Source organism: Sinocyclocheilus grahami, unplaced genomic scaffold (genome assembly GCF_001515645.1).
Source record: "Sinocyclocheilus grahami isolate Dianchi unplaced genomic scaffold, SAMN03320097.WGS_v1.1 scaffold1280.1, whole genome shotgun sequence".
Classification (NCBI taxonomy): domain Eukaryota; kingdom Metazoa; phylum Chordata; class Actinopteri; order Cypriniformes; family Cyprinidae; genus Sinocyclocheilus; species Sinocyclocheilus grahami.
In genome coordinates this window covers 161,544-187,882 of record NW_015506459.1, presented here as the reverse complement: position 1 = coordinate 187,882, position 26,339 = coordinate 161,544, and the positions used below count along the sequence as shown (strand labels likewise).

General features: G+C 36.9%; 2 protein-coding genes across 3 annotated transcripts in view; one reads left to right on the top strand and one right to left on the bottom strand.

Annotated features, from left to right (window-relative positions):
- LOC107568788 (cytosolic purine 5'-nucleotidase-like) overlaps nt 1–3,333 on the top strand; it is a 28,886-nt gene extending 25,553 nt beyond the window's left edge. The window contains exons 18-19 of the mRNA XM_016254769.1: nt 610–723; nt 1,279–3,333. Coding sequence (XP_016110255.1) covers nt 610–723; nt 1,279–1,389 — 225 coding nt within the window. The 3' untranslated portion in view covers nt 1,390–3,333. The remainder of the gene's footprint in view (nt 1–609; nt 724–1,278) is intronic.
- Nucleotides 3,334–6,575: 3,242 nt separating this feature from the next.
- Nucleotides 6,576–26,339, bottom strand: part of LOC107568787 (metal transporter CNNM2-like) — a 48,185-nt gene continuing 28,421 nt past the window's right edge. Inside the window, exons 2-8 of one of the 2 annotated variants that reach the window (XM_016254768.1) lie at nt 15,925–16,068; nt 15,448–15,585; nt 13,321–13,490; nt 12,925–13,018; nt 10,590–10,652; nt 8,719–8,897; nt 6,576–7,396 (exon numbers count right to left, since the gene is read on the bottom strand). In XM_016254768.1, the coding sequence (XP_016110254.1) occupies nt 7,184–7,396; nt 8,719–8,897; nt 10,590–10,652; nt 12,925–13,018; nt 13,321–13,490; nt 15,448–15,585; nt 15,925–16,068 (1,001 nt within the window). In that variant the 3' untranslated portion in view covers nt 6,576–7,183. The remainder of the gene's footprint in view (nt 7,397–8,718; nt 8,898–10,589; nt 10,653–12,924; nt 13,019–13,320; nt 13,491–15,447; nt 15,586–15,924; nt 16,069–26,339) is intronic. The other variant, XM_016254767.1, reaches the window with a different exon arrangement.

Here is a 26,339-nt window from a genome sequence, read left to right as displayed (position 1 = left end):
TTTTATGGAGGACTGTTTCCTGATCCTGGTAGAGTAGACTACAATGCCGGCTGTTCTGACTCACAGACTGTAAGTACGTTTTCATATTTAAAGGATTTGCCACTGACGATTCAAACACAAGTTTTAAGCCGTGTAGAGTAGCACTTGTTTGTAATTTCTCCGATCACAAATGCAGACATGGTTTTATGTTTACGCAGCACGATGCAACGCAACGTTTATATGCCTCGTTTATAATGGGTTTTAATGTTTTTGTCTCATCGTTCCGGCCGGGACATGCCAGCACAATATGGTAGGGGCGTAACATTTATGTCACACGCTTGAGGTATTCGGCTAATCACAACGCACTGGATAGCTGGCCAATCACAGCACACCTCACTTTTCAGACCGATGAGCTTTGTAAAAATCGACACGTTTCAGAAAGGAGGGGCATAGAGGAGAAACAATAATGTACAGCGTATGGAAAATAATGTGTTTTTTGAACCGCATAAACACATTTCATTACACCAAATACACAAAATAATATTCCTTTTAGCAACATCATATGACCCCTTTAACGTACCTGTTATACACATTTTTAACTGTTTATGTCTCCTCTTCTCTCTTTCCCAGATGCCTCACGAGTCCACAGTGGAGCACACTCATGTAGACATAGAGACTGAGTCTCCTCTGGCCACACGCAACCGTCACTGTGTGGACTGCAAGGACATCGACTGCAAAAGAAACCAGCTCACACGCTCCATCAGCGAAATCAAACCGATCACAAATGCAGACATGGTTTTATGTTTACGCAGCACGATGCAACGCAACGTTTATATGCCTCGTTTATAATGGGTTTTAATGTTTTTGTCTCATCGTTCCGGCCGGGACATGCCAGCACAATATGGTAGGGGCGTAACATTTATGTCACACGCTTGAGGTATTCGGCCAATCACAACGCACTGGATAGCTGGCCAATCACAGCACACCTCACTTTTCAGACCGATGAGCTTTGTAAAAATCGACACGTTTCAGAAAGGAGGGGCATAGAGGAGAAACAATAATGTACAGTGTGTGGAAAATAATGTGTTTTTTGAACCGCATAAACACATTTCATTACACCAAATACACAAAATAATATTCCTTTTAGCAGCATCATGTTTATGTCTCCTCTTCTCTCTTTCCCAGATGCCTCACGAGTCCACAGTGGAGCACACTCATGTAGACATAGAGACTGAGTCTCCTCTGGCCACACGCAACCGCCACTGTGTAGACGGCAAGGACATCGACTGCAAAAGAAACCAGCTCACACGCTCCATCAGCGAAATCAAACCGCCCCACCTGTTCGCTCACCCGCCGCAAGAAATCACACACTGCCACGACGAAGATGATGACGAAGAGGAGGAAGAATAAATGTTTTTGACCTATTCTAGGGTAAAGATCTGTAGGATGATGATGATAGAGTGATGAGGATATCGTGTGAGGTAGAAAAGGAAGAGTGATTGTATGAAGTAGACTATAATTGCCAAACCAAGCTCAAAAAGCTGATGTTCACAGTACCAGACTTCAGTTCACCCTAACTGACAGTTTCCTCCGTTAAAGAGAACTAATACATAAGTTTGTTTAAAAAAACTTTGCGATCTGGAATTGTTTATCAGTCACTATGAAAGCACATAATGTCATGTGATAAACATCCAGTGGAAACACAGTGGAAGGGATACGCACTCTACTGTGAACTGATGGTAAAACTTATGAGTTTGCATGCATCATACAGCCAGCATGCTGGGAAAGACTCCGAAAAATCAAAGCCAGTTAGGACGAGTGTTAAAGTCTGTGATTGAATCCTTACAGATGCACATCTTATTTTTAGGTGTGTTATAGTCATTTTTTACTATTGTTTATAGTTTTTAACAGTTTAGACATAACTTTCGAATAGCCAGTCCATCCAGCTTGGTTACTACCTCCTGCAAAAACTGTATCCAATAACTGTTCCTTTAAAAAAAAAAAAAAAAACCTCTCTCTGTGTGTGTTAAAGCTGTGTGTGTTGGCAGGGTGTTTGTGTTGAAGTCCTGCGTGTGTTGAGAATCTGAATGAAGCACAGAAAACCGAAGCACGGTTCATTGTGACGTGCATAAGGAAGTGCAGCCAACACAAGAATCCAGTTACTTGGCAACAGCATGCAGCTGCTTTTTTTTAGAGGTTTGTTGTTAACATCTTGGTTTTCATCTTTTTTTTTAATGCAGAGATTTTGGCTAGCACTAATGCTACAGAGTAGCAAACAGATGCCTCATATATCATGGCGCAAAATGAGTCCGAACACACACAGACACACTGCTCTAATTTTGGAAGCGATGTCACATTGAACAATGACATACTGTATTTTTATACTCTTATATAAGCTAAACAGAACGGTCTAGTTTTGTGTCAAACATTACGTGCCATTAATATCTGCCTCACATAAGACAGATGCAAACTATTCAAATATACGTACAGTAAGTGACCTTGTTATGCAAAAAAATATTTATAAAACTGTGTTTTATGACCTGCGCAGCTTGTTATTACACATCAGTAAAAGTAAAGTCATTGAGAGAAAAAGTACAAAAAAGTAAACCGCTGGACATTGTGAAGCTGATAGGTTGAGAATGTGCTGTTGCTTTGGTGACTGTTTCTATGGAAATGAATGTAGTCCTGGATAATGTTTTGAACTCTGTTGATGGTTTACTGTCATGTGGACCAAAACGGTATAGAGAAATTGTGTTTGATTTAGCTTCAAGGGTCCCATTAGACACTTTTAGGTGTCCCCACAGCAAGTATGTGGAGTTTTTAAAGAAATAAACGTTGTTCTTGAGTATAATGGTGGTTCACGGTTTAGAGAGGAAGCGGTTTTAGCTGTGGGAAGAGTTCCAAGTGCATGAAACGGGTAGATTAGGATGGTTAGTGTGACTTTTATATGCATTAATCAGAGATAGTATGTAGGATCTGATTGAATGAAGCTACCCAATCTATAGTGTAACATGTATCACTCGTATGCATATAAATGTATTATTTTTATTTTATGAGAATGTCATTTTTTATTTTTTTTTGGTAATCGTTTTTTTTTTTTAAGGGAAGACCAAGTTTGTTTAAAGTCTAAAGGTTTTTGGTGAGGCCCAAAAAGGGTTTTCAAAAGTCTGTTTCCAAGGAAGCAGTAAAAGAGACATTTTTAAATGTACAATGCATATTTTATGTGTCAGTTTTGGTTTATAGTTTAAAAACAACTGGACATCCTAAAACGGGGCAGCTCTTTCAAAATATACTTGTCCTTGTACACAGTATAGAGAAAGTGTTTTTTTTTTTTAGGTCCTGATTAAAAAAAAAGATCCAGCATCCCTCTTTCCTCTGTTTTCATTAGCTTTTTATACAAACTCAGTGTTGTGGGGGTGTGTATATACATAATCCAGCCGGTTCCCTGGACACTGATGAAAACTAGTCCTAGGCTAATTTGCACTGGTGTTGACAGTTGTCCTTTTTAGATGTCTATGCAAGGGACACTGACTTAGATTTATATTTAAAAAATAATATAATAGAAAATGCATTGAGTTTAAACAGTATTCGTCCAATTTTCCTTTAATGGGTGAAGGGCTCATCCATATAGTCATAGGTAGCATTGCATACATCTCTGTTTGAACCAATGTTTTCATATTACATTTTGGCATAGTTTATAGTGTAGTTGCGTGTTAAATGTGCCAGTAACTTACTAATATACTGAGTATTTGTTCCTTTCTGTTTCGTACCCTTTTAATTTCTGATTTTTTTTTTTCATGTTTCGTACAGACTAGTTTTTTGTGACTACTAGCTCTCAGTTTAGCAAAAGGATCTGTAGAGGAGATCGAGCAAAAAGAGACATGGCATTTATTAATCCAGTTTTTTTTGTTTCGTTTTGTTTGTTTGTTTAGGGCAAGTGATTTCATGTCTCAAATTAATTTTTGTTCCCTGAATTATGATAGCTTTTGATTTCTAGAGTTCTAAACTTATACATATAGGAATTTGCATTGCAATGTAAAAATAAAAATAATTTTCCATAATAAATTCACTATTGGTCTCCTGTCTTGTTTACTTCTAACTAGCATTTAACTACATTTATATGCCATAGCAAGTTTTCTGTTTAGAATAATGAAGAACACCTTGGAACATGGCATCCTAACTAGCCTATACCACAATGAGCAAAAGGACAATTCGCTGGCCATTTAGATTATATTTCTGATTTCCACAGTGACAATGTCATGTGTCTAAAATACCACTCCACATATGTATACTGCATATTACACATTAAATATGTTGGAGCATGCATGGTGTAAACGATTCAAACAAAAGTGATCCCCAGTTTCTTGAGCAACATGAGCCTTACCCAATCTTAACCAGTCCTGACAGATCATCTGTCTTTACAAAGCAAAAATGCTGTGATGTACAGTCAGTCAGAATATAATGTTTAATATGCAGATCAAATAATGAACAGAATTACCAGTGTGAGGTAACGCCCAAAATATCCTGTTGTCCATCTGTTGTTAGAACACAGTTTGCAGCTAGGATTTCTTTTACATTTTATTTTTTTATTTTTATGAAAGAACACAGTACCACAGTGAAACTGAATGAATGTTTAATAGCACTTTCTAGAACCGTTTTCCTCCCTAGGGTTTACATTTTAGTTACAAAGTAGCTACAATTCATTAACAAAGAAAATTTGAAAAAAAAAAAAAAGCCAGAACCTGTATTTAACCCCACAAGATCGTCTGTCTAGGAAAAAATAATCAATGTTGGCTTTCATTTACTAAATAAATCCCAACAATCTCTGATCTCACTTCTTAAGTAAAATCTTTGGTATAAAGAGCACATCAGTTTGAAGATTACAACCTTGTCAAGGTTTAGTTTGGCTAAATTGTTAGACCATAGTGCCAAGCAGTGGCTGTCTGTGGTAGTGACCCATGTATAAACAATGCAAGTAATGCTTTACTGATGGTTATCCATTGTGGTTCAAATAATGAAAACATCTAGGGCAAAGTCTTAAAAGCTGCCTGAATCAGATTTACCACAAAGTCCAACATTGTAGAAAGAGGGTCATGCAGCTGCCACCTATAACAACATATAGGAATGGTTATAGGAATAAGTTGTATGATGTTTGATGATAGGCGGTTTGGGTCTCTGAGAAAACAAGAACAAACCAAAAAAATAAAAAAGTATGGCAAGGGAGAAAATATAAGTGGTTCATCATTAAATGAATAGTAAACCAAAAAAATGAAAATTTGCTGAAAATGTTCTCACCCTCAGGCCATCCAAGATGTAGATGAGTTAATTTATTCATCTGAACAGATTTGGAGGAATTTAGCATTACGTCAATGGATCCTCTGCAGTGAATGGGTGCCATCAGAATGAGAGTCCAAACAGCTGATAAAAACATCACAATAATCTACAAGTAATCCACATGACTTCAGTTCCATCAATCAACATCTTGTGTAGTGAAAAACACTGTGTTTGTAAAAAACAAATCCATACATAATTTTTTTTTTCTGGCCAAAATAATAGTCCTTAATCCATAATATTGCTGTCACAACTATCACATAAAAATCCACCCACATATATGTTTAGAACTGTTTTTGCATGTAAACTGCGCTTGATCTGTGCATATTTCTCTCCTGATTCGGACAAGACCACTTTTTCACTGGAGAAAGCAATATATGGATAGAGGACTTGTATTTTGGCCAGAAGCAATGGTTCGTTTTTTTACAAACATGCAGCTTTTCATTTCACAAGACGTTGACTGATGGTCTGGAGTCGTGTGGATTACTTGTGGATTATTGTGATGCTTTTATCAGCTGTTTGGACTCTCATTCTGACGGCACCCATTCACTGCAGAGAATCCACTGGTACATTTTTTCAAATATGTTTCCATGAAGAAACAAACTCATCTACATCTTGGATGGCCTGAGGGTGAGTACATTTTCAGCAAATTGTCATTTTGAGTGAACGATTTACAAAAAAAAATAAGAAAAAAAAAGTGTATACTTCTAAATACAGCTGTATGCATAGCAGGAGTTTCCAGCGTTCATATAAATAAAGTCAACATTATATACATAAAAGGTAATACACACAAGTACAGCCATTTAAACACTATGGCACCTTTCTTACAGCTGTATGATGGGTAAAACAATTTAATGTATTAGTTGTTTTAATGATGTGGTGAAGACTCATTTTGTTACTGCCTGGATTCAGTTAGGAATCACACAAATGCATATCGATTCTCCCTTGCATAAAGTCCTGACAGCTCTATGGTTTAATTGAATTAAGACCGCCTTCAGCTTTAAATGTAAAGTTATTGTGCCTTTGATAGAATTAACATTTTAAAGCAGACAAACAGGACCTGTTCATCCTTTGAATTGAATCCAAAATGTCTAAGAACAAATATACAAATACGATACAATAAATGCATACAAATAGAACTATAATTTACAATACAATAATCATGATAAATCATCTTTTAAATAAAATGCATTTCATTGCACTTGTTAAAAATTAATATGATTTGTTTTAAAGGCAATATAATGATTAATTTTTTAAAAAGGTGTAAAAGGTACTGTGGGATATACCAGATTTAGAACAATAAAAATAATCATTTCTGAAATATACATGTAAAAGACCCTCACCGATACATATACAATGATGTATTTGTAACTATTTATATATAGCATGTGCATGATATCAGTGACACTCATAGAGGCACACACATACACAATTTACAGACAGGTGTTTGCAATGTGCCGACAATTATATCCTCAGACATGCACGTATGTACAAACGCATACAAAATAAATAAATATGTGAGTAGAATGCTCTCGGTTCACGGTTTCCTTCAAAGCAGTATTTGGAACAGTCTTTGATTTATCCTATTACAGCATCTGTCTGGAGTGTTTCTTTTGTGTTTGTGAACATCACGGGGCAGTTCGAGTATAGCTGGAGGGGCTCGTCAGAGCACAGAAATGTCCATCCTCCAAACTCTTTGGTCTGGGGGACATAAACGCTGTGGTTTATCCGAATTAATGGGACTGGACCGCCTGTTGCCTTGGGTCAACCCAAGCTCAGGCCGTGGTAGTAGTGCACTCAGGTTACAGTGGTTTGGGGTGGTGAGCAGCGCCAGGGTTCTGCTATCCGCTTCGCTCCACCACCCCACTGAGGGCTAGATGGCTCCTTCGCTGTGGCCTGTGTGGTTCGTCTTGTTGTGGGCCACGCAGTTCTGTGTCTGGTTGAACAGAGTGGTGGTTTCATCGGCCACTCCGTCATGGAGCTCTGTCAAAGTCATTTCGATTTTGGTGTACTCGCTCTCTGAGGACTGTGGCGTCTTGTCCATGCATGATGCCATGACGGCGTTCTGATACTGCTGGCGCGTTACCTGTCAATAAGAGGTAACGAAAAACCAAATGGGTTAAGATGAAACGAAATAATCAAAACAAGGCGAATAAACCGGTTGTAACAATTTTTCATTGTTTAGTAGAACTTTTATCTCATGTATGGCCACATTTCCACAGATATTACCATTGTAATTCTAGCAAAGTATTTTATATTTTCATTAAAATAAAAACAAACATTTCTAATACAACGGCAGCAAATTTGACATCTTTCTCTCTTCTGATCAATGTAGTCAATGCTATTGGGACAACTGGGAAAATGATATTAGTAGTTAGATAGTAGTAGATAGTTTACTACAGAAGTTTACCCAAATATGACAACTTCCACTTCGGAGAACCTGAAAATGAGAAATTTGTTTCCATTGTTTCTGTTGTCTTTTATTTTGGAATTTTAAATCGATCCGTTCATCGTCCATTCTTCTCTCTTACCCTTAAAAAGAAACATGCCCAGTATGGTTTTTTACTGCTTCATAACCACATAAAGTGTTTACTGTATATCAGACTGAAATTATAAATGACCTTGTTAATCCTGCCTCTATAAAGCCACTTTACCATGACCGAGTTTGCCATGTTTCTGATCCAACCAAGCATTTAAATATCGTCTTGCCTTAGTATAATATTATTGGGAGATATAGACTGACAACTGATATTTCTATCATTTTTAGACACATACATTTTACATCTAACACATTTTTTGGGAATGTGTTTCCCTTATCTAATTGTGATCCAATAAACCAAAGTGCATCTTTATATGAGGTGTAAGGGACTACGTTTCCGTGAAGATCTTTTAACATCCATGGAAATTTCCCATTGCACAAAAGGTTCTATAGAGGGAAAGGGTTCTTCAGATTATTAAAATGTTCTCTATACTGAGATTTATTTATTTTTTTGTTCAGTGAAAGGTTCTTTGGGGAGCCTAAAATGATTATTTTATGGAATCGCTATGAAAACCCTCTTGGAACGTTTCTTTCTAAGAGAGCTCATTCCATAGCCACATCAGAACCAATGTCCATGACCACGTCTCCATCTGCCACAGACCCTACCCAGTGCCCAAGTCCACGTCTGTCCCAGAGCCAACACTCAAATCCACATTTGCCATCAAGCCACAGCCACTGGTTTGCTGTCATTGAGCTACAGCCATTAGGCCACAGTTTGAACACAGAGCCCCGCAATGGGTGCCACAATGGTCTCCAAAAATGGTTTCTGAAGAATTACACTGATTTTGTTTTGGGTATATTGGTTGTAATGACAAGAAAATGTACAGAAACTTGCAAGTGAGCTTGTGTGTTTGTGCAATTATGTTTACCTTAATATACTGTACGTCTGACACAGCTCTGACAGAATAGTCCGGCACATATATCTGCAGGAAGGCATTGAGCTGGTGGTTACTGCTGCCCAGTGACGGTGTGATGGCTTCAATACGCTCGCTGCGATTTAACGAGTCAGAATGGTTCAGTCCAAATGACCGAGGGGGCGATTTGTTTTCTGCACAGGAAAAAGGAAAGCATCAGTATTGTATTAATCATGGAAAAACAAACAGATACAATCAGGGATGCAGAAATTATCTCAAAAGGGAGGAGGCACACTGTAAAACTTATCAGCCTTGCTCATGAATATTAATTATTAGTTATTAATTATTATTATAAGTACGTTTTCATATTTAAAGGATTTACCACTGATGATTCAAACGCGAGTTTTGAGTAGTGTAGAGTAGCGTTTGTAGTTTGTAATTTCTCCGATCACAAATGCAGACATGGTTTTATGTTTACGCAGCGCGATGCAACGCGTAAAAAGACAGGATAAGTCATTATAATCAGTAATTATGTCCCCACTGGATGCAACAAATGCCTTGATTATAATGAGTTTTAATGTTTTTGTCTCATCACTCCGGCCGGGACACGGCATCAACAGTATGTGAGGGGTGTAACATTTCAGTCACATGCTTGAGGAATTCGGCCAATCACAACGCACTTGATAGCTGGCCAATCAGCGTGCACCTCACTTTTTAGACTGATGAGCTTTGTAAAAATCTACACGTTTCAGAAAGGCGGGGCATAGAGGAGAAACAATAATGTACAGTATGTGGAAAATAATGTGTTTTTTGAACCTTAAACCGCATAAACACATTTCATTACACCAAATACACAAAATAATGTTATTTTTTAGCAACGTCATATGACCCCTTTAAAAAAATCTTACTGACCCAACATATTTGAACAGTAGTGCATATTTGTAGATGTTTATGGATTTTTCAGTACTCCAAATCATTTAGTAACTAAACACTCAAATCTAACTTTATAGAGACACATGGTATATTATTATTTTATAATAGCTTTTAACAGCCTTTTAGAAGTCAATAATAGCTTCGCTAGTTATGAAGGGGTGTTTCATGTATGTAAAGTGTTGCCGCTGGCAAGAGTATGATAAAAAGCCTAAGAGCTTTCAAAGCGAAGACTGGCTTGTTTTTAATTAAACACAGCTTATGTTTTCCACTTCATAAAGAGCGGGGAAAGAGCACACACACAAACATTATCCTTACTCGCCCACCCTAACACTAACACCAGCTAACAGACACTGAAATATGCACACTTTCGCACTCCAGCACATACATCTACTCTTTCTTTCTTGCTCTAACACATAAACACACATACACATGTATACACACAAAGGGTTCAACAGCAGGGGTGTGTTAATTCCACAATTTGGTTGGAATGTATGTAATCCGTGTTTAGATGTGTGAGTGGAGTGAGGGAGCCACTGCGTCTTAAGTTCAAGGCTCCAATGCTGGCCTGAAGGGGCCCAACTCTGAACCCTACATGCTGGCAGTCAGCATGAGGTATGTGAGAACAGGGAACAGTATGTGTGTGCATGTGTGTGTGGGTGACTATGCAGAGGTGTGTGTGTATGTGTGTGTGCGTATGGCCCTGCTGTCGCCCTTTACTCTAGGAGGCCTGTGAAGTTGAAATGTGTGGGAGGGATTCTGTGGCTTTACTGTAACAAACGGCATGATTTACAATGAGTCACAGACAGATGTCTGACTTTTCCATTGTTTGATTAGTCAAAAATGATTCTGACATTGCTTTAACTAGGCAAAAAGCATCAAAACTGAATTTGGGACATGCATGTTGAGCCGTACAAGGATAATATGACTTGACAAGCATGTTGGTTTAACTATACCTGGAGATCCAGCAACAGACTCAACTCTACAGACCACAAAGGTACGAGACAGGGAGAGAGGAACTGCAGAGAAGAATAAAGAGTAGGAGGAAGAAAAAAGCATCACAAGAAAGTTGGAAACAAAACTACAAGGAGACTGAAAGGTGGAACTGAACGATCAAGGAGAGGAGAAAAATCACTAAATATCACTTATTTTAATCTGGGAAAAAAAATGCTGCTGCTGTTTTCCCCATAACAACGCACTTTTAGTATTACTGTAGGCCCATGTTGTCACCACCAGAGGTCACCTATGTTCTGTGGTATTCCCCTAAACTAGTAGCACATGCTTTTAACATTTGGCAGAATATTCAACTCCTATACATTTCTGATTGATCTAAAACTGTTCAACATAATTTGTTGAGCTGGTGGATGCTTTACCCAAAGACATGGACTTTTATGTTCAGTTGGATCAATAAAATATGAAGTAGAAGAATATAATAGTGAAATAACTATGATTTATACTAGCACTAATTCACACGACACAGGACCACATGAATAATTTTATATCATGACAACATATGTTGGCAATATATAAGTATAGTTTTTTTGTGTGTGTGTGACAATAATTAAATTTAATCTGGATATAATGAAGTGTTTTTAAATGCTTCAAAAATGAAAGTTGCTCCATTTCATTTGTTATGTTATTATTCATATCAAATGAATTATAAGGCTGGCATCAGTCCATAAACATCTGCTTACAAAATGACTCAAAACAGTAAAGCTAACATTATGAAATGCACAAGATGGGTCACATTTGATATACAAATGCTGCATATCAGTGGAAGTATGTTGCGGGTTGCTAAGTTGCTTGACTATATGGAGTATGCCTACTAAACTATAATAGTTGGCAAAATACTTGTTTATTATGACTTATAGCAATAACAATTCCATCCATCCATCTCGTCATGTCACATTTTTTAAAAAGCATTTTAAAATAAGACATATCCCACTCTGTATTGCTGCATTGCTCTCATATGTAAAAACATAAAGCAATCCTGCAAACTGATAGCTGCACAAATATGTGTACTGTGAAATAAGATTATAGCAGAATCTTGATTATTTCACAGATTTCCTCTGCCACCAATGTACTACTTAACATAATTGTGCCTGCTCTTAAAGATTACAGTATCGGTACTTTTAAAAACAACACAAGACCAATGACATACACAAATTCTCTTGCCATTTGACCCCTGGAAAGAGACCCTCTGAGATAAACTGCTAGAATGAGGCTCCGCTTCCTGTGGATCTACAAAGTATGTATCCCCGCATACTTTTTGGACTAATACAGCCCACAACCTTCTGCACTATCGCAGGGTATGTGGGTGTATGATGTGGTATCAAGGCAATTTTGGATTGCAGTATTATTTCTTAAAGGAACAGTTCACCCAAAAATTTAAATTTGCTGAAAATGTACTCACCCATCCAAGATGTAGATAAGTTTGTTGCTCACCAGTGGATCCTCTGTGGTGAATGGGTGCCGTCAGAATGAGAATCCAAATGGGTGATAAAAACATCACAGTAATCCACATGACTCCAGTCCATCAATTAATATCTTGTGATGCTAAAAGCTGTGCCTTAATCAAAGGGGTTTTAACTTCAAAACCATTACTCCTGACCAAAATACGAGTCCATAATATTGCTTCCTCCAGTGAAAAAGTCCAACCTCTGTTGTCCTCTCACATCAAAATCCACCAACATATTTGTTTAGAACTGTTTTGGACTTTTCGGCTTGCAAACAGTGCTTGATCTGTGCATATTTCTCTCCAGATTAAAACAAGACTTTTTCACTGGATAAAGCAATATTATGGATATAGGACTTTTACCGGAAACAAGGATTTGAAGTTAAAAATGTCTTGATGGATTTGTTTCAAACTTGCAGCTTTTCACTTTACAAGACATGTTGGACTGGCACAATTGATGGACTGGAGTCATGTGGATTACTTGAGGATTATTGGGATGTTTTTTATCAGCTTTTGGACTCTCATTCTGACGGCACCCATTCACTGCAGAGGATCCATTTGTGAGCAAGTGATGTAATGCTAAATTTCTCCAAATTTGGTCCCATGAAGAAACAAACTCTTTTACATCTTGGATGGCCTGAGGATGATTAAATTTGTATTTTTGGGTGAACTATTCCTTTAAAACCACCATAAAACCACTTGAACCTTTGGGTTATATAAAGTATGAAATGTTTTATTACCAGCGCACTGAGCATATACTTTTCGTTCTTAGTATAAGTATTCAAATTGGGATTCAGTCAATAAAATGGAAGACATTTGGATTTAGTTGTGCTTACCTGGAGTAGCGGTGAGAGCCATCATCCCATACGAGGAGAAAGCCCCAGCTTCAAACTTCATTCCCTCCTTCCCTGCCTCCACCTCCACCTTCCCCTTAGAGAACAGATCACATTGAAAACCAGGTGTTCAATATAGCTAGGAACTGTTTTTTAAGCCACTTCAAATATATAATGTTAATACTGATGGAGATTTTTAGTTTCAGTTTTTCTTTTTGAAGCAAGGTTGTCTTTCACAATACTCACTACAATATTCTTCTTTTACATAGGTACATTAGTTGAAACTTTTCATACTGGGCGTGTTAAATACTTGCGAAAATCCCAGCTTGTTCTAGGCTAATAAGCTCAATCCCTTCTCTCTATGGCTTCTGCGACCCTGGACCAAACAGCCAAGCTGACCTGCAGAATGAGGATGAAATAGTCCACGGGCTTGTTGCGGTGGAAGAGGTAATGTTCGATGGCCTTCTTATTCTTCTCATTATATTTGAGCTCCTGGATGACGTTGGGGTGCTTGAGGAGACGGAGAAGGATCTTTTCAGACATCTGGCTTGGACTAAATGCTTCTACTTCTGTAAAGCAAAAGAAGACACGGCATGATCATCATCTTCCTGTTCCTGTGGGGTTTTTTTGCACTTGAAATTGTTAACTCAGGGCCATTCTAAACCATGGGTAAAGGTAATACCGCATTTTCAGGTTTCAAAATATAACACGGTATATATTAGAAAACCTTGTGTTAATGACGTTCTAACATTTTTTGGACAAATACAGTTTGTTTACAATAACTGCGATAACTGCTTATCCATCTGTAAAAATATTGCCTTGTGAATCTTCTTTGACCGTCTTCTAAAACATACAAAAGCAAATTCTTTTTAAAATTATTATTCCAGTTAACGGTTTCAATTGTGTGCAAGTTTCTCTGAACATTTCATTTTCAAATATTTAATATTTGTCCATTATGATGGTTATCGGTTGCTAAATAACTCATTGTAACATTGTTCTGTTTACAGTATCTGTGTAAACTGGCAGCTGGTCCTTCCTTGACCAGGAAACGCTAATAGTATTGTATTTGTAAATCAATGATTAGCTTAAGCCACAACGGGAAATTTCTCTCCAAATCCTGGCATTAGGTTTAAAGGGGAATACCAGTCAGAATATGTTTGGCATGCACTTTTTATATACATTATACACAACCACCCTTGGGACCTTTTAACAACAGCTTGAGCAACAATAAAGCAAAGGGAAATTACTTGTAGGAGGTTGTGCCAACTGCTTAAACAGTTCTGCAAGAATCAGCAATTATACAAAAAAAATAACGTACATTACCATTTATAGGTTTTCACTTATGCTCTGCAAGGTTGCATTTATTTGATAAAAAAATACAGTAAAACATTATCATCAATGTTGAAAACAGTTGTGCTGCTTCATGTTTTGTGGAAATCATTTTTAGGATTCTTTGACGACAAAATTTGTAAAGACAGCATTTATTTGAAATAGAAATCTGCTGTCACATTATAAATGGCTTTACTGTCAATTTAATGCATCCTTGCTGAATAAAAGTAATAATTCCGTGGGAAAAAAAATACTGAAAAAATAACGTTGAAATGTAGTGTAAATGGCTGATGTGTATACTGGCTTACAGAAAATCCAAAACTGGTCTGCTGCAGGTGAATACTTTTATTTACTTTTAATAAAAATTGAGAATTTGATTTGAAAAATAAAAATACGTTTTTAAGGAGACACATACACTATGAAATATAATAACTATAAAAACTAAAAAACATTGAACACGTTGAAGAACTGCTAAGATTGACAAAGAATGTTGCTTAGGTATTGGTTGATATATTTTTACTGTTTGTATGTAAAATGATATTTGTTTATTTCATTTACACTAGCATTCAAAAGTTTGAGGTCAGTAAGATATCTTTTAAAAAGTAATACTTTTATTTAGTAAAGATGCATTAAAAAAAAAAGTTCCACAAAAATATTAAGCAGCAAAACTGTTTTCAACATTGATAACCCGCTTGTTAAGTCTGATGCAGCCTTGGCGAGCAGAAGAGACTTCTTAAAACATAAAAATTTCAATTTTTACCCCAAACTTTTGAACTGTAGTGTATGTTATTTATCTAATATGATTGACAGCCTGGCTTTAAAAAATATCCGTCAAAGCAGTACAGCAACGTAACCTTTGACAACAGAAAACCTTAACAACAATCTTACTGTGGCTTCTACACCAAATATTTTTTCTTTCTTAGAGAAACACACATTATGAAACAAAAAAGTGATAAAGCTCTTTTGCCTGTGTCAAAGATGTTTTTAATTCTTTCTCTTAGCCCTTTGCTGAAAGGCATTCTTTTATACTCTAACCCAAACAAGCTGCCCCTCTCTAAAGCGCAAAACCTTAGAATGCAAAAAAAAAAACAGAAAAAAAAACCAGTGGCCAAGCTCCTCCTCTGTTGTGAGCAGCCTATCCATACTACAGTCACAGGACACACTGGGGTAAATCAAGCAGCAATGCAGTACACTTGCCTGTTGCTAGGAAACGCAGAGTAGCCAGTAGAAGCTGAGGTGATATTTTAACCTTCATTTCATTGTCCATGTGCTTGAAAGCCGAGAAATCCTGCTTCCTCTCTCGATGGGTGATTTTCTTTTTTGTTTTGTTATCGGCTGTCGGAAAAGTGGGATGATGGGAAGAAAGTTCAATGCTGTGTAAAATGTCTTGTCTCGTATATCTGCACATGTACATTTACAATGACACCTAAAAAAGATTTTGTAATGTTAAGCTAGTTAAAAGTGGAAGCTGAAAGTATCTGTTGAAATTTCACTATCTGTTGAAACTATGCCATAACAAGAGACATTGTGAGGTATTTTAACAAGCTAGTATTGTATAACTTATTCATATTTCATTAGATACAGGACAAAATCCATGCTGCTGTTGTACTTAATTTTACAATGAACGATTTAAACTGCTTTATAAAGAAAACACAGAACTTTCATGGCACATACTATATAAGTCTGTCTCATCCAGGATTTCAGACTTGATGATTTCTTCAATGACGTCCTCCAGGGTGACAATGCCAAGCACTTCATAGAATGGGTCGCCTTCTCCTTCGTTGTTAACCCGCTGGACTATTGCCAGGTGAGATTTACCTAAGATGTAATAGAGTTGTTTAGATGTCGGTTAAGACGCAAATCATGTAAGCCGTTTACGTACAAAACAATATTTACCCATATATTTACAATGTGTTTTGTAATTATGTCAAAATGCCCATATGGAAATTTTATATACAACAGATATTGCCCTATATCAAGTGTAATATTGCCTTATATCAGGGGTGTCCTGCAGACTTTAGCTCCAACCCTAATTAAACACACCTGAACCAACTAATCAGGGTCTTACTAGGCATACTAAAAACTTCCAGGCAGGTGTGTTGAGGCAAGTTGGAGCTAAACTCTGCAGGACACCAGCCCTCCAGGTCAGAGTTTGGACACCCCTACCTTACATGTTAACTATAAGGCAATATATAATTTTCACATTCTCTGGGTGGATGAAGATTTAAGTTTTATAACCAATACAAAATCCCCATAGTACAATTTGTATGATGATTTTTATATGTTATTGTATGAGGCAAACATATATGTTAACAAAATATATTTTATTTATATATGCAACTTTGCAACAACTTATATACAAAACGTTTTTGTAATTTGTTTTTAAATGCACGTCCATCTTTTATATTTCTTTATATAATATCAACATGTATTGGTGGGTTTTAGGATGGATATACATGTACATGACATATATATGTCCAAAAATGTATTACACATACATAAACATACATATCTGTATGCATGTATATAAAATATATGAAAATGTTGGAATTTCCAATAGGTTTCATAAATGTTTTTACTTCATATGACAATTTTCATATTTTCATATACAGGTGCATCTCAATAAATTAGAATGTCGTGGAAAAGTTCATTTATTTCAGTAATTCAACTCAAATTGTGAAACTCGTGTATTAAATAAATTCAATGCACACAGACTGAAGTAGTTTAAGTCTTTGGTTCTTTTAATTGTGAGGATTTTGGCTCACATTTAACAAAAACCCACCAATTCACTATCTCAACAAATTAGAATATGGTGAAATGCCAATCAGCTATTTTTACATTTCATCAGAAGTTGCTCTTTCACCAATAAGCACAATTCAATAGAATATTGACTCGTATTAATGGTTTATTTTACCTCATCTAACGTTAGTTAGATGTCTGCCATGTCTACATTATGAAAACCTACTCTCAAATATTATAACAGAGAAATTCCTAATAGTAGTTCCAATAATTCCAAATTGCATTAATGTTTCTCTTTTAAAACAACGGCAAAAATACTTATTGCTGCACAGAGGTTGCGTAAGTAACATTACAATCCGAAACCACTATCACGAACAATACAGTCGAGGTCCATGACAGAGCACAGACTGGCTGAATGACACTTTCATTTAAGCAGAATACCTCAAATGGTGATCGCTGAACTCCAGCTTACCTGTACAGTACTATATGTTGGTGTTTTTAGATCACGGTGCCTCCAGTTAATTTTGTCAGCTATTTTTAATTTAGTCTTAGTCTTAGTCCTGTGTCAAATGTAACTTTTAGTTTATTCCGTATTTATTCAACTTGTCCTGTTTTAGTTTTAGTCAACTAAATATCTGAGCATTTTAGTCTAGTTTTAGTCAGTGGAAACTTACACATTGTTGTCATATTTTTGTCTTACTGTATAATGGTTAAAATGATGAAAAAAAAATATTATTTTACTAAATTTTTACATTTCATCAGAAGTTGCTCTTTCACCGATAAGCACAATTCAATAGAATATTGACTCGTATTAATGGTTTATTTTACCTCATCTAACGTTCGTTAGATGTCTGCCCTGTCTACATTATGAAAACCTACTCTCAAATATTATAACAGAGAAATTCCTAATAGTAGTTCCAATAATTCCAAATTGCATTAATGTTTCTCTTTTAAAACAACGGCAAAAATACTTATTGCTGCACAGAGGTTGCGTAAGTAACATTACAATCCGAAACCACTATCACGAACAATACAGTCGAGGTCCATGACAGAACACAGACTGGCTGAATGGCACTTTCATTTAAGCAGAATACCTCAAATGGTGATCGCTGAACTCCAGCTTACCTGTACAGTACTATATGTTGGTGTTTTCGGATCACGGTGCCTCCGCAGAGAGAGCGCGTGTGAATGGTTGCCAGATTGCATAAAGCAAAAAGCTGGGAAGAGTACATATCTGTTTAACACAAAAGCTCTGATTGGGGGATTTGAGGTCTTGATATCTGGCAACTAGGGCTGGGTATCGCTCAAAAATTTTCGATATCGATACCGATACCTTGACTTCGATACCGGTTCCTCAACGATATTTTTTTCGATACCAATTTTATGAAATCAATTTTAACAAGATTACATTATCTAAAAAAACAAAAAAACATTGGTTTTATTTTTCAGCTTGTTGAGGTTTATACAAACTCAAAGACTCATCGCCTGAGCCACTGCACAAAGGAACAAAATGTAACCAACACAAAAAATCAGTGCAAATAATTTTAATAAAGCTCAAATAGTCTTCAGTTTACACATCTGTTAGGCTACATTTACACTAGTTAGTGTTCGTTTTAAAACGCATAGCTCAGACAGAATCAAACTTTCTATTTATTTTCCACTGATTTACTCCACGCAGCTCCCGTGCTACTCTCCATTGGAAATGAATGACTGAATAACCGGTCTGTCGCCGGTCTGTCTGTCGGAGATAGTGGAAAGCCGGCTTGAAAGGCAGTGGAAACATCAGTATGACGAGGATCGTTTTCATTTTAAAACATAAACGCACCAGTGTAAATGTAGCCTTACATCTAAGGGGGCTGGGACGCATTCGCACTACAGCCTCACGTGTGCGCCACATCTCTGAGTGTAACCGGTGTAAATTAGTAGGTGTGTTCGACTTGACGCGGACTGACTGTGCAGACCGATCGGTGTATTACAGTACCACGAGAGCTAAAGAGAGCAGACTGCTCTGTGCGCTTTCGAATCGCTCTCGCGGATGTCAAACACTGATCAATCTGCGCCGCACCTCTTCTAGTCGAACACACCGGCTAGTGCTGCAGGCTTATTGGCTCACTGACGCTGATGAGATTTACCTCTTAGGTAGCAAAATTTGGTAGCAAACAACGAGACGTTTTTCGATACTCTATGGCAGGGGTGGCGAACATCGGTCCTGGAGAGCCGCAGCCCTGCACAGTTTTACTTCAACCCTAATCAAACACACCTGAACAAGCTAATCAAGGTCTGAAAGGTTACCAGAAAGCTACAGGCAGGTGAGTTTTAATTAGGGTTGGAGCTGTACTCTGCAGGGCTGAGGCTCTCCAGGACCGGAGTTCGCCACCCCTGCTCTATGGTATCGAGGCATTTCGGTCGGTGCCTAAAAAGTATTGAACTCGATACCCAGCCCTACTGGCAACCGCAAACAGTCTGAAATGTTTTGGCTCCACTTTTTTCAACAAAAATAAAAGGGTTTTGGTAAAGTTTTTGTCCTTTTAACTACATTTTAGTCTTGTCTTTTTTCGTCAATGATATTGCATGTTCATTTAGTCTCAGTTATCGTTTAATTACCTTATTATCGTCTCGTTTTTGTCAGGGGAAAAAAACTTGTTGACGAACATTTTTCGTCATAGTTTTTGTTAACGAAATTAACACTATTAACACGATCGATACTATTAGAGATAAAATTGTAACCATGCAGCCGTCAGCTACAGTATCATATCGATCAGATAGCTTGCTATAGATCGCCTGAGGAAGAGGAACAATAATTATCTACTATAGGAGAGGAAGAATTGTATAAAATTGTTAAATCATCTAAACCAACAACATGTATGTTAGACCCTATTCCATCTAAGCTCCTAAAAGAGGTGCTTCCAGAAGTCATAGATCCTATTCTGACTATTATTAATTCATCATTGTCATGTCCCCAAAACCTTCAAACTGGCTGTTATTAACCCTTTGGGGTCACCTCTCATCAAAAAACCACAACTTGACCCCAAAGAACTTGCTAATTACAGACCGATCTCGAATCTCCCTTTTCTGTCCAAGATACTAGAAAAGGTAGTATCCTCACAATTATATTCCTTCTTAGAGAAAAATGGTATCTGTGAGGATTTCCAGTCAGGATTTAGACCGTATTATAGTACTGAGACTGCTCTCATTAGAGTTACAAATGACCTGCTCTTATCATCTGATTGTGGTTGTATCTCTCTATTAGTGCTATTGGATCTTAGCGCTGCGTTCGACACTATTGACCACAACATTATCTTGCATAGACTAGAAAACTTTGTTGGCATTAATGGAAGTGCATTAGCATGGTTCAAATCGTACTTATATGACCGCCATCAATTCGTAGCAGTGAATGAAGAGGTATCATATCGATCACAAGTGCAGTATGGAGTACTTCAGGGCTCAGTACTAGGGCCGTTACTCTTCACGCTTTACATGTTACCCTTGGGAGATATCATCAGAAAACACAATGTTAGCTTTCACTGTTATGCTGATGATACTCAGCTCTATATTTCTTCGCAGCCGGCGAAACATACCAATTTGAAACACTTGCGGAATGCATGGTCGATATAAAAATCTGGATGATGAGTAATTTCTTACTGCTAAATTCTGAAAAAACAGAGGTGTTAATTATAGGACCTAAAAACTCTGCATATAATAACCTAGAACACTTAATAAACAAACTCCAGCTGGTCCAAAATGCAGCAGCTAGAGTTCTTACTAGAACCAGGAAGTATGACCATATTAGCCCGGTTCTGTCAACACTGCACTGGCTACCTATTAAACATCGTATAGATTTTAAAATCTTGCTCATTACTTATAAAGCCCTGAATGGTTTAGCACCTCAGTATTTGAACGAACTCTTGTTACATTATAGTCCTCTACGTCCGCTGCGCTCTCAAAACTCTGGCCATTTGAGTTGCTTTGACACAATCTGTATTGTTAAAAGCGCTATATAAATAAAGGTGACTTGACTTGACTATTACTCACTTTACTATTTGGACCCCATTTCCTTTCAAAACGCTGAGGTATTTTATTGTGTTCTACAGAAGAAAGTCAGTCAAACATGTTTGGAAGGACACGAGGGGGAGTGAATGATGACAGACTTTTCATTTTTGGCCACGCACACAGATCCTACAGTGTGTAACTGCTGATGGCAGCCTAATAATGGTATTAGCATCAAAATGCTTGACAACAGCAACAATCCTACTGTGTCTTCTACACCAAATCTTAACTAATTATCCTTCATACACTTGCTATTTATTTTATTACACTCTGTACCTGTACAATCAACACTCCAGAGTGTCTCAGAGTGTCTCTGGCATGAAGCCATGCTCTCTCTACGAAGTTCATAAGTCTGACCCTGTTTCCCAAAACACTGAAGTGTTTTGTCTTTGATATTGTAGGTCTAAAGTTCTAGTGTAACTGGGTTCAGTCTCAAAACATTATCTATTGTGTCTTTGAACAAAGTAGTCAAGTCTTAGTGAGAAATCTCATCTGGAGTGGACAAACATGTCATAAGCCTTGTCCTTTCTAAAAAGACTTTCGAAGAAGGATCGAATGAGCTCCTGTTTCTGATAATTGGTGTTTACTTCAACTAAATAAACACTGAAATCCTGTAAAAGGACATGGGTGAACCTTTCAAGTTTCTCCTGAATACATATCACAAAGACAAAAATGAAAACTTGTTTTGTATATATTGTCAAGCAAAACACCAAACAAATTCTTTGCCTTTTCTCAGCTTGTGAACTTTCAGAAGGAATTTTCCAAAGAGCCAAGCTAATATTAGCCCTGTGAGAAATCTCATCTGGAGTGGACAAACATGTCATAAGCCTTGTCCTTTCTAAAAAGACTTTCGAAGAAGGATCGAATGAGCTCCTGTTTCTGATAATTGGTGTTTACTTCAACTAAATAAACACTGAAATCCTGTAAAAGGACATGGGTGAACCTTTCAAGTTTCTCCTGAATACATATCACAAAGACAAAAATGAAAACTTGTTTTGTATATATATTGTCAAGCAAAACACCAAACAAATTCTTTGCCTTTTCTCAGCTTGTGAACTTTCAGAAGGAATTTTCCAAAGAGCCAAGCTAATATTAGCCCTGAAATGAAGTTTCCATTCCACTTGGGCAATATTCTCACCAAAGCGACTGCTGGGTGATCTGATCTGTCTCAGAGCTGGTCATTTACATGCAGATGGCCATTTGCTGAAATACTAGGAAGCCTGGGACACACTTGTGGCAAACCCCATCACAACACACAAGCAATGATTGGGTATAAATCTGTGCTTAAGGAGTGTGGCATTAACTTGAGTGTGTGTACCTTCTTTTCCTTATATTTGCCACTGCAATGACTTCAGTGAATGAAAAGCATGTAGCATGTTATACACTGAACATCCAGGGATATGCTGGAACAAGTGTACTTTATGTTTGCAATATTTTTCACTTCACCAAAGTTCGGAATTAATGAAAAAAATTAAAATAACTGCAGTATCTTATTATCCAAGACATTATATATAATACTTATATTTTCCACATACTTATATTCTCTGGGTAGATAAAGATGTTAGTTTATAACATAGTACAATTTGTATATGTACATATGTTAATAAAATCTACACCATGATTTTTGTATGCTATTATAGGTGGCAACCATATATGTCAACAATATTTCAATCATGACAACTCTTGGAATGAATTTTACCAGCATTTATTAGTAAGCATGGAATGTGCATAGGCTTGGTCTTGGTGGACTAGATCTGCTACGTTGCTGGTGCTGCTGGAGTAAGGATACATCTGAAATGCATGTGAAAGGGTGACTTGAATTCAGACTGCTGCAAGGAAAATAGGGAGAACCCCCGAGCAGATCTAGGCAGGTGGTGCTGGGGAAGGTGCAGGGTTAGCGAAATCCCATGGCACACTAAAATGAACTGATTTGATACAAGTCAGGAATAATAGGTTACGTAGATAGGAACGAACAAATGACTGGATGAGCAATCGGCTTTAAGTAAACCAATCAGCTGCTCAAAAGAGTTTCATGACTGAACTATATATTTAGTTTATTTATATATGCAATATTATTAAAGCAATATACGGTATACAAAAATCTGTGTTTTTGTGTATGTTTTTGTAATACATGTCTATGTTTTATATTTATTTATATAATATCAACATGTATTGATGAGTTTTAGAATGGATATAAGCAGTGCTGTAGTGGTGCCTGGAGAAGTGGGTATACTCTTAATTTATGCCCCATGACATGTGTTATAAACAGTGTAAAACGCATAAAACTAGTCTTGTATATTTAGTTCACCCCAAAATGGGCCAGTAGTATTTGCATATTGTCACTTAACTTCTGCTGCTTGACTTCACGGAGTAAAATTTGCCACAGAAGAGGTGCAGATTTTGCAATAATTCAAATTAAAAAAAATAGACTGCAGCAATTAACATTTTGTCAGAACCTCTAGTACATTACATGCTCTGTTCGCATGAGAATAATGTCGTGACTATCAATTTATCCAGAATTGATCCCCCCATCCCCACCACCTTTTTAATATAAATAAGCACCAGTCAAGCTGCGATATCAAATAGGACCACAGGGAGATGCCAAAAGACCACTAAACCTGCTGTCTTGCTCTTACTGTACATGCTACTATACGATCCATTCAGAATAACTAGACCAGCACATAACCTAAAACACCTTCAGTCACCATCTAGTATAACACTCGTGCTTTTAAACCAAATACAGGCTGAAAATAATAATTTACTGACATCTGGACTCGACTCTTCACAATCTCTGATGAAATCGGTTGGGTTTTCTCTGTATTAGAGCTGTTTTGAATTTACTGTTTGAACGCATTCATTTGATGGATCCTTGGACTGAAAAGTTTACAGGAGTTTACCGGTTTTTAAGCTATTGTTTTCATTGTAATGTACTGATTCAAATTAGTAATCAATAATTAACTATTATTTTACCACATATTTTGTCCTGACCGCATCACCGTCTTTACTGGGTGTTTTTAGGGAATATTTGCATTTTTTTTTTTACATGCGATTGGATTAGCTATTCATGTGGTGGACTGTCATGATTTTGCCTAATGCAGGATACTAATGAATGATGCGCATCAGAGGAGATTTAGAAGTGGGTATACGCAAAGCCGACTGATAAAGAAGTGGGTATACGCCGTATACCTGCATATACCCTCCACTACACCACTGGATATAAGTGTACATGGCTTATACGTCCAAAAAAGTATTACATAATATATTATATAATATGATAATTATAAGTAATATATAAATATATATTTGTATAGGCTAGATATATATGTTAATATATGAAATTGTTCCAATTATGAAAATGTTTCCAATTTTTTACTTCCTATAACAATATATTTCATACATGTAAATGTTAAATATATGTACATATATTACATTTGCGTATGGGTTAGACCAATGACTTCTTGTCTGATCTGGATTCTTGTCCAAACAACCCATCTGCACGACACTATAATCTAAATCTACCAATCTCATTCAAGGTCAGGATAAACCTAAACAACTAAATCTCAAAAGGAACCTGAGTTACACTAGTTCTAAAGGGTGATTATGTGATATGGCACAATGAACTTACTTGATACCAAGGGTTACTAGTGTTACCACAGAATACAACTCCACAACATAGTGTTTTAATAACATCAGTCAACCCTTTGTATGCATGTGGAAATTAATCACCCTTGAAGAGAGGACGTAAGGGCAAGGGTCAAGGGGTAGTAGAAGCCAAAAGACTAAATAAATAAGTGCTCAAGCATTAAATCTCTGCACAAAAAGAGGGGTTTATTCAGGCCACAGTGGAAAAAAACATGTTTACCTTATGTATTTTCCTTCATAAGTTCCCTTGAGTACACCATATCTCACTCTTTCAAGGAAACAAGGATATTAGCTTCTCCTCTGTTCTCTGCAGGGATTATTTCTATCCCAAGGTAGAGAAAAAAGGAAAAGATTACAATTTGGATTTATTATTTGTGAAGTCACAGCTTGAATAAAACGAAACTCACTGATTTAAGTCTACTACCATTTTTAGAAACATGATGCATTTTATAATTCTGAGGATAGATGTGCTTTTCCAGAAAACCACTTCAGGGGTTTCTCATGAATATTTATTTAAATAATCGAAGAGAGGGAAAACATATACACAGTTATTATAGGCTATGCAATACCATCGGATGCCATTAGTGCCGCAGAAATTGTACACAGCAGCTTTAATGTTGCTTTGATGCTTATTACATTGTACATTCTAAAGGTGCATCAAATTAGCAAAATTTTTTGTGGGCAACAAAGTCCCACTGTTGCTTGTTTATAGTGCGTGCATTATTTGTGAAGCATTGCACACACAAGTGTCACTTTCAAACCTACTGAAATGGCTATTTCGCCCCGACAATTTGCAGAAAAATGTTAAATGTGATTATAAATGTGAATATACACTAATTATTAAGTCGCATATTCAGAAAAACTGAAAATGCAACTTATTTCCTTATAACTGCGACTTTATGGCCTGGTTTCACAGACAGGTCTTAGGTTTAGGATTAGGCCACAGTTCAAATAGGACATTTAAGTATCTTTTATAAACGTACCTTATAAAACACATTACTGGTGAGCATCTTGAGACGAATCAATAACACTGACATATTTTAAGATATGTCAGTGCAAGTTTCTTTCAGTTCAAACAGCCCTGACATAAACTTTATCTCAGAATAACCTGTTTTATTTCTTACTCTGAGGCAGAAACAGGCTTTTATAATATTATGTGTGCTTTTTACTGTTTATAGCGTTGGACAGTAATTAAGTATTTTTACCTCATGACTAGGCCTGTCGCGATAATTAAATAACCGTCTAATCGCGATTATTTGATCTAACCGCGGTTGTTTCAAATAAGATGAGGCATGGCACACATGCTGTAGTATATACTGACTAATAAATTACAGAACGTTTAGCAAACACTGAGGAATCAAATACGTAAATAAATAAAAGAAAGCCTCCATAGCGTAATGTCAGGTAAACAGCAAAGATACGTTTTTCAAAAATGAAAACAAAAAGAAAAGTAAAACTAACGGTGACAGTGCTTGCATGTTTTTTTCCCCCACAAGAATACCAGCATGTTCACCTTCTCTGGTTTCAAGAAGCGGTCTTTTACTTGCACTCTAAAAAATGCTGGGTTAAAAAGGGACAAACCCAGCTATTGGGATGTTTTGACCCAGCGGTTGGGTTCAAAACAACCCAACCGCTGGGTCAAAACAACCCAATCGCTGGGT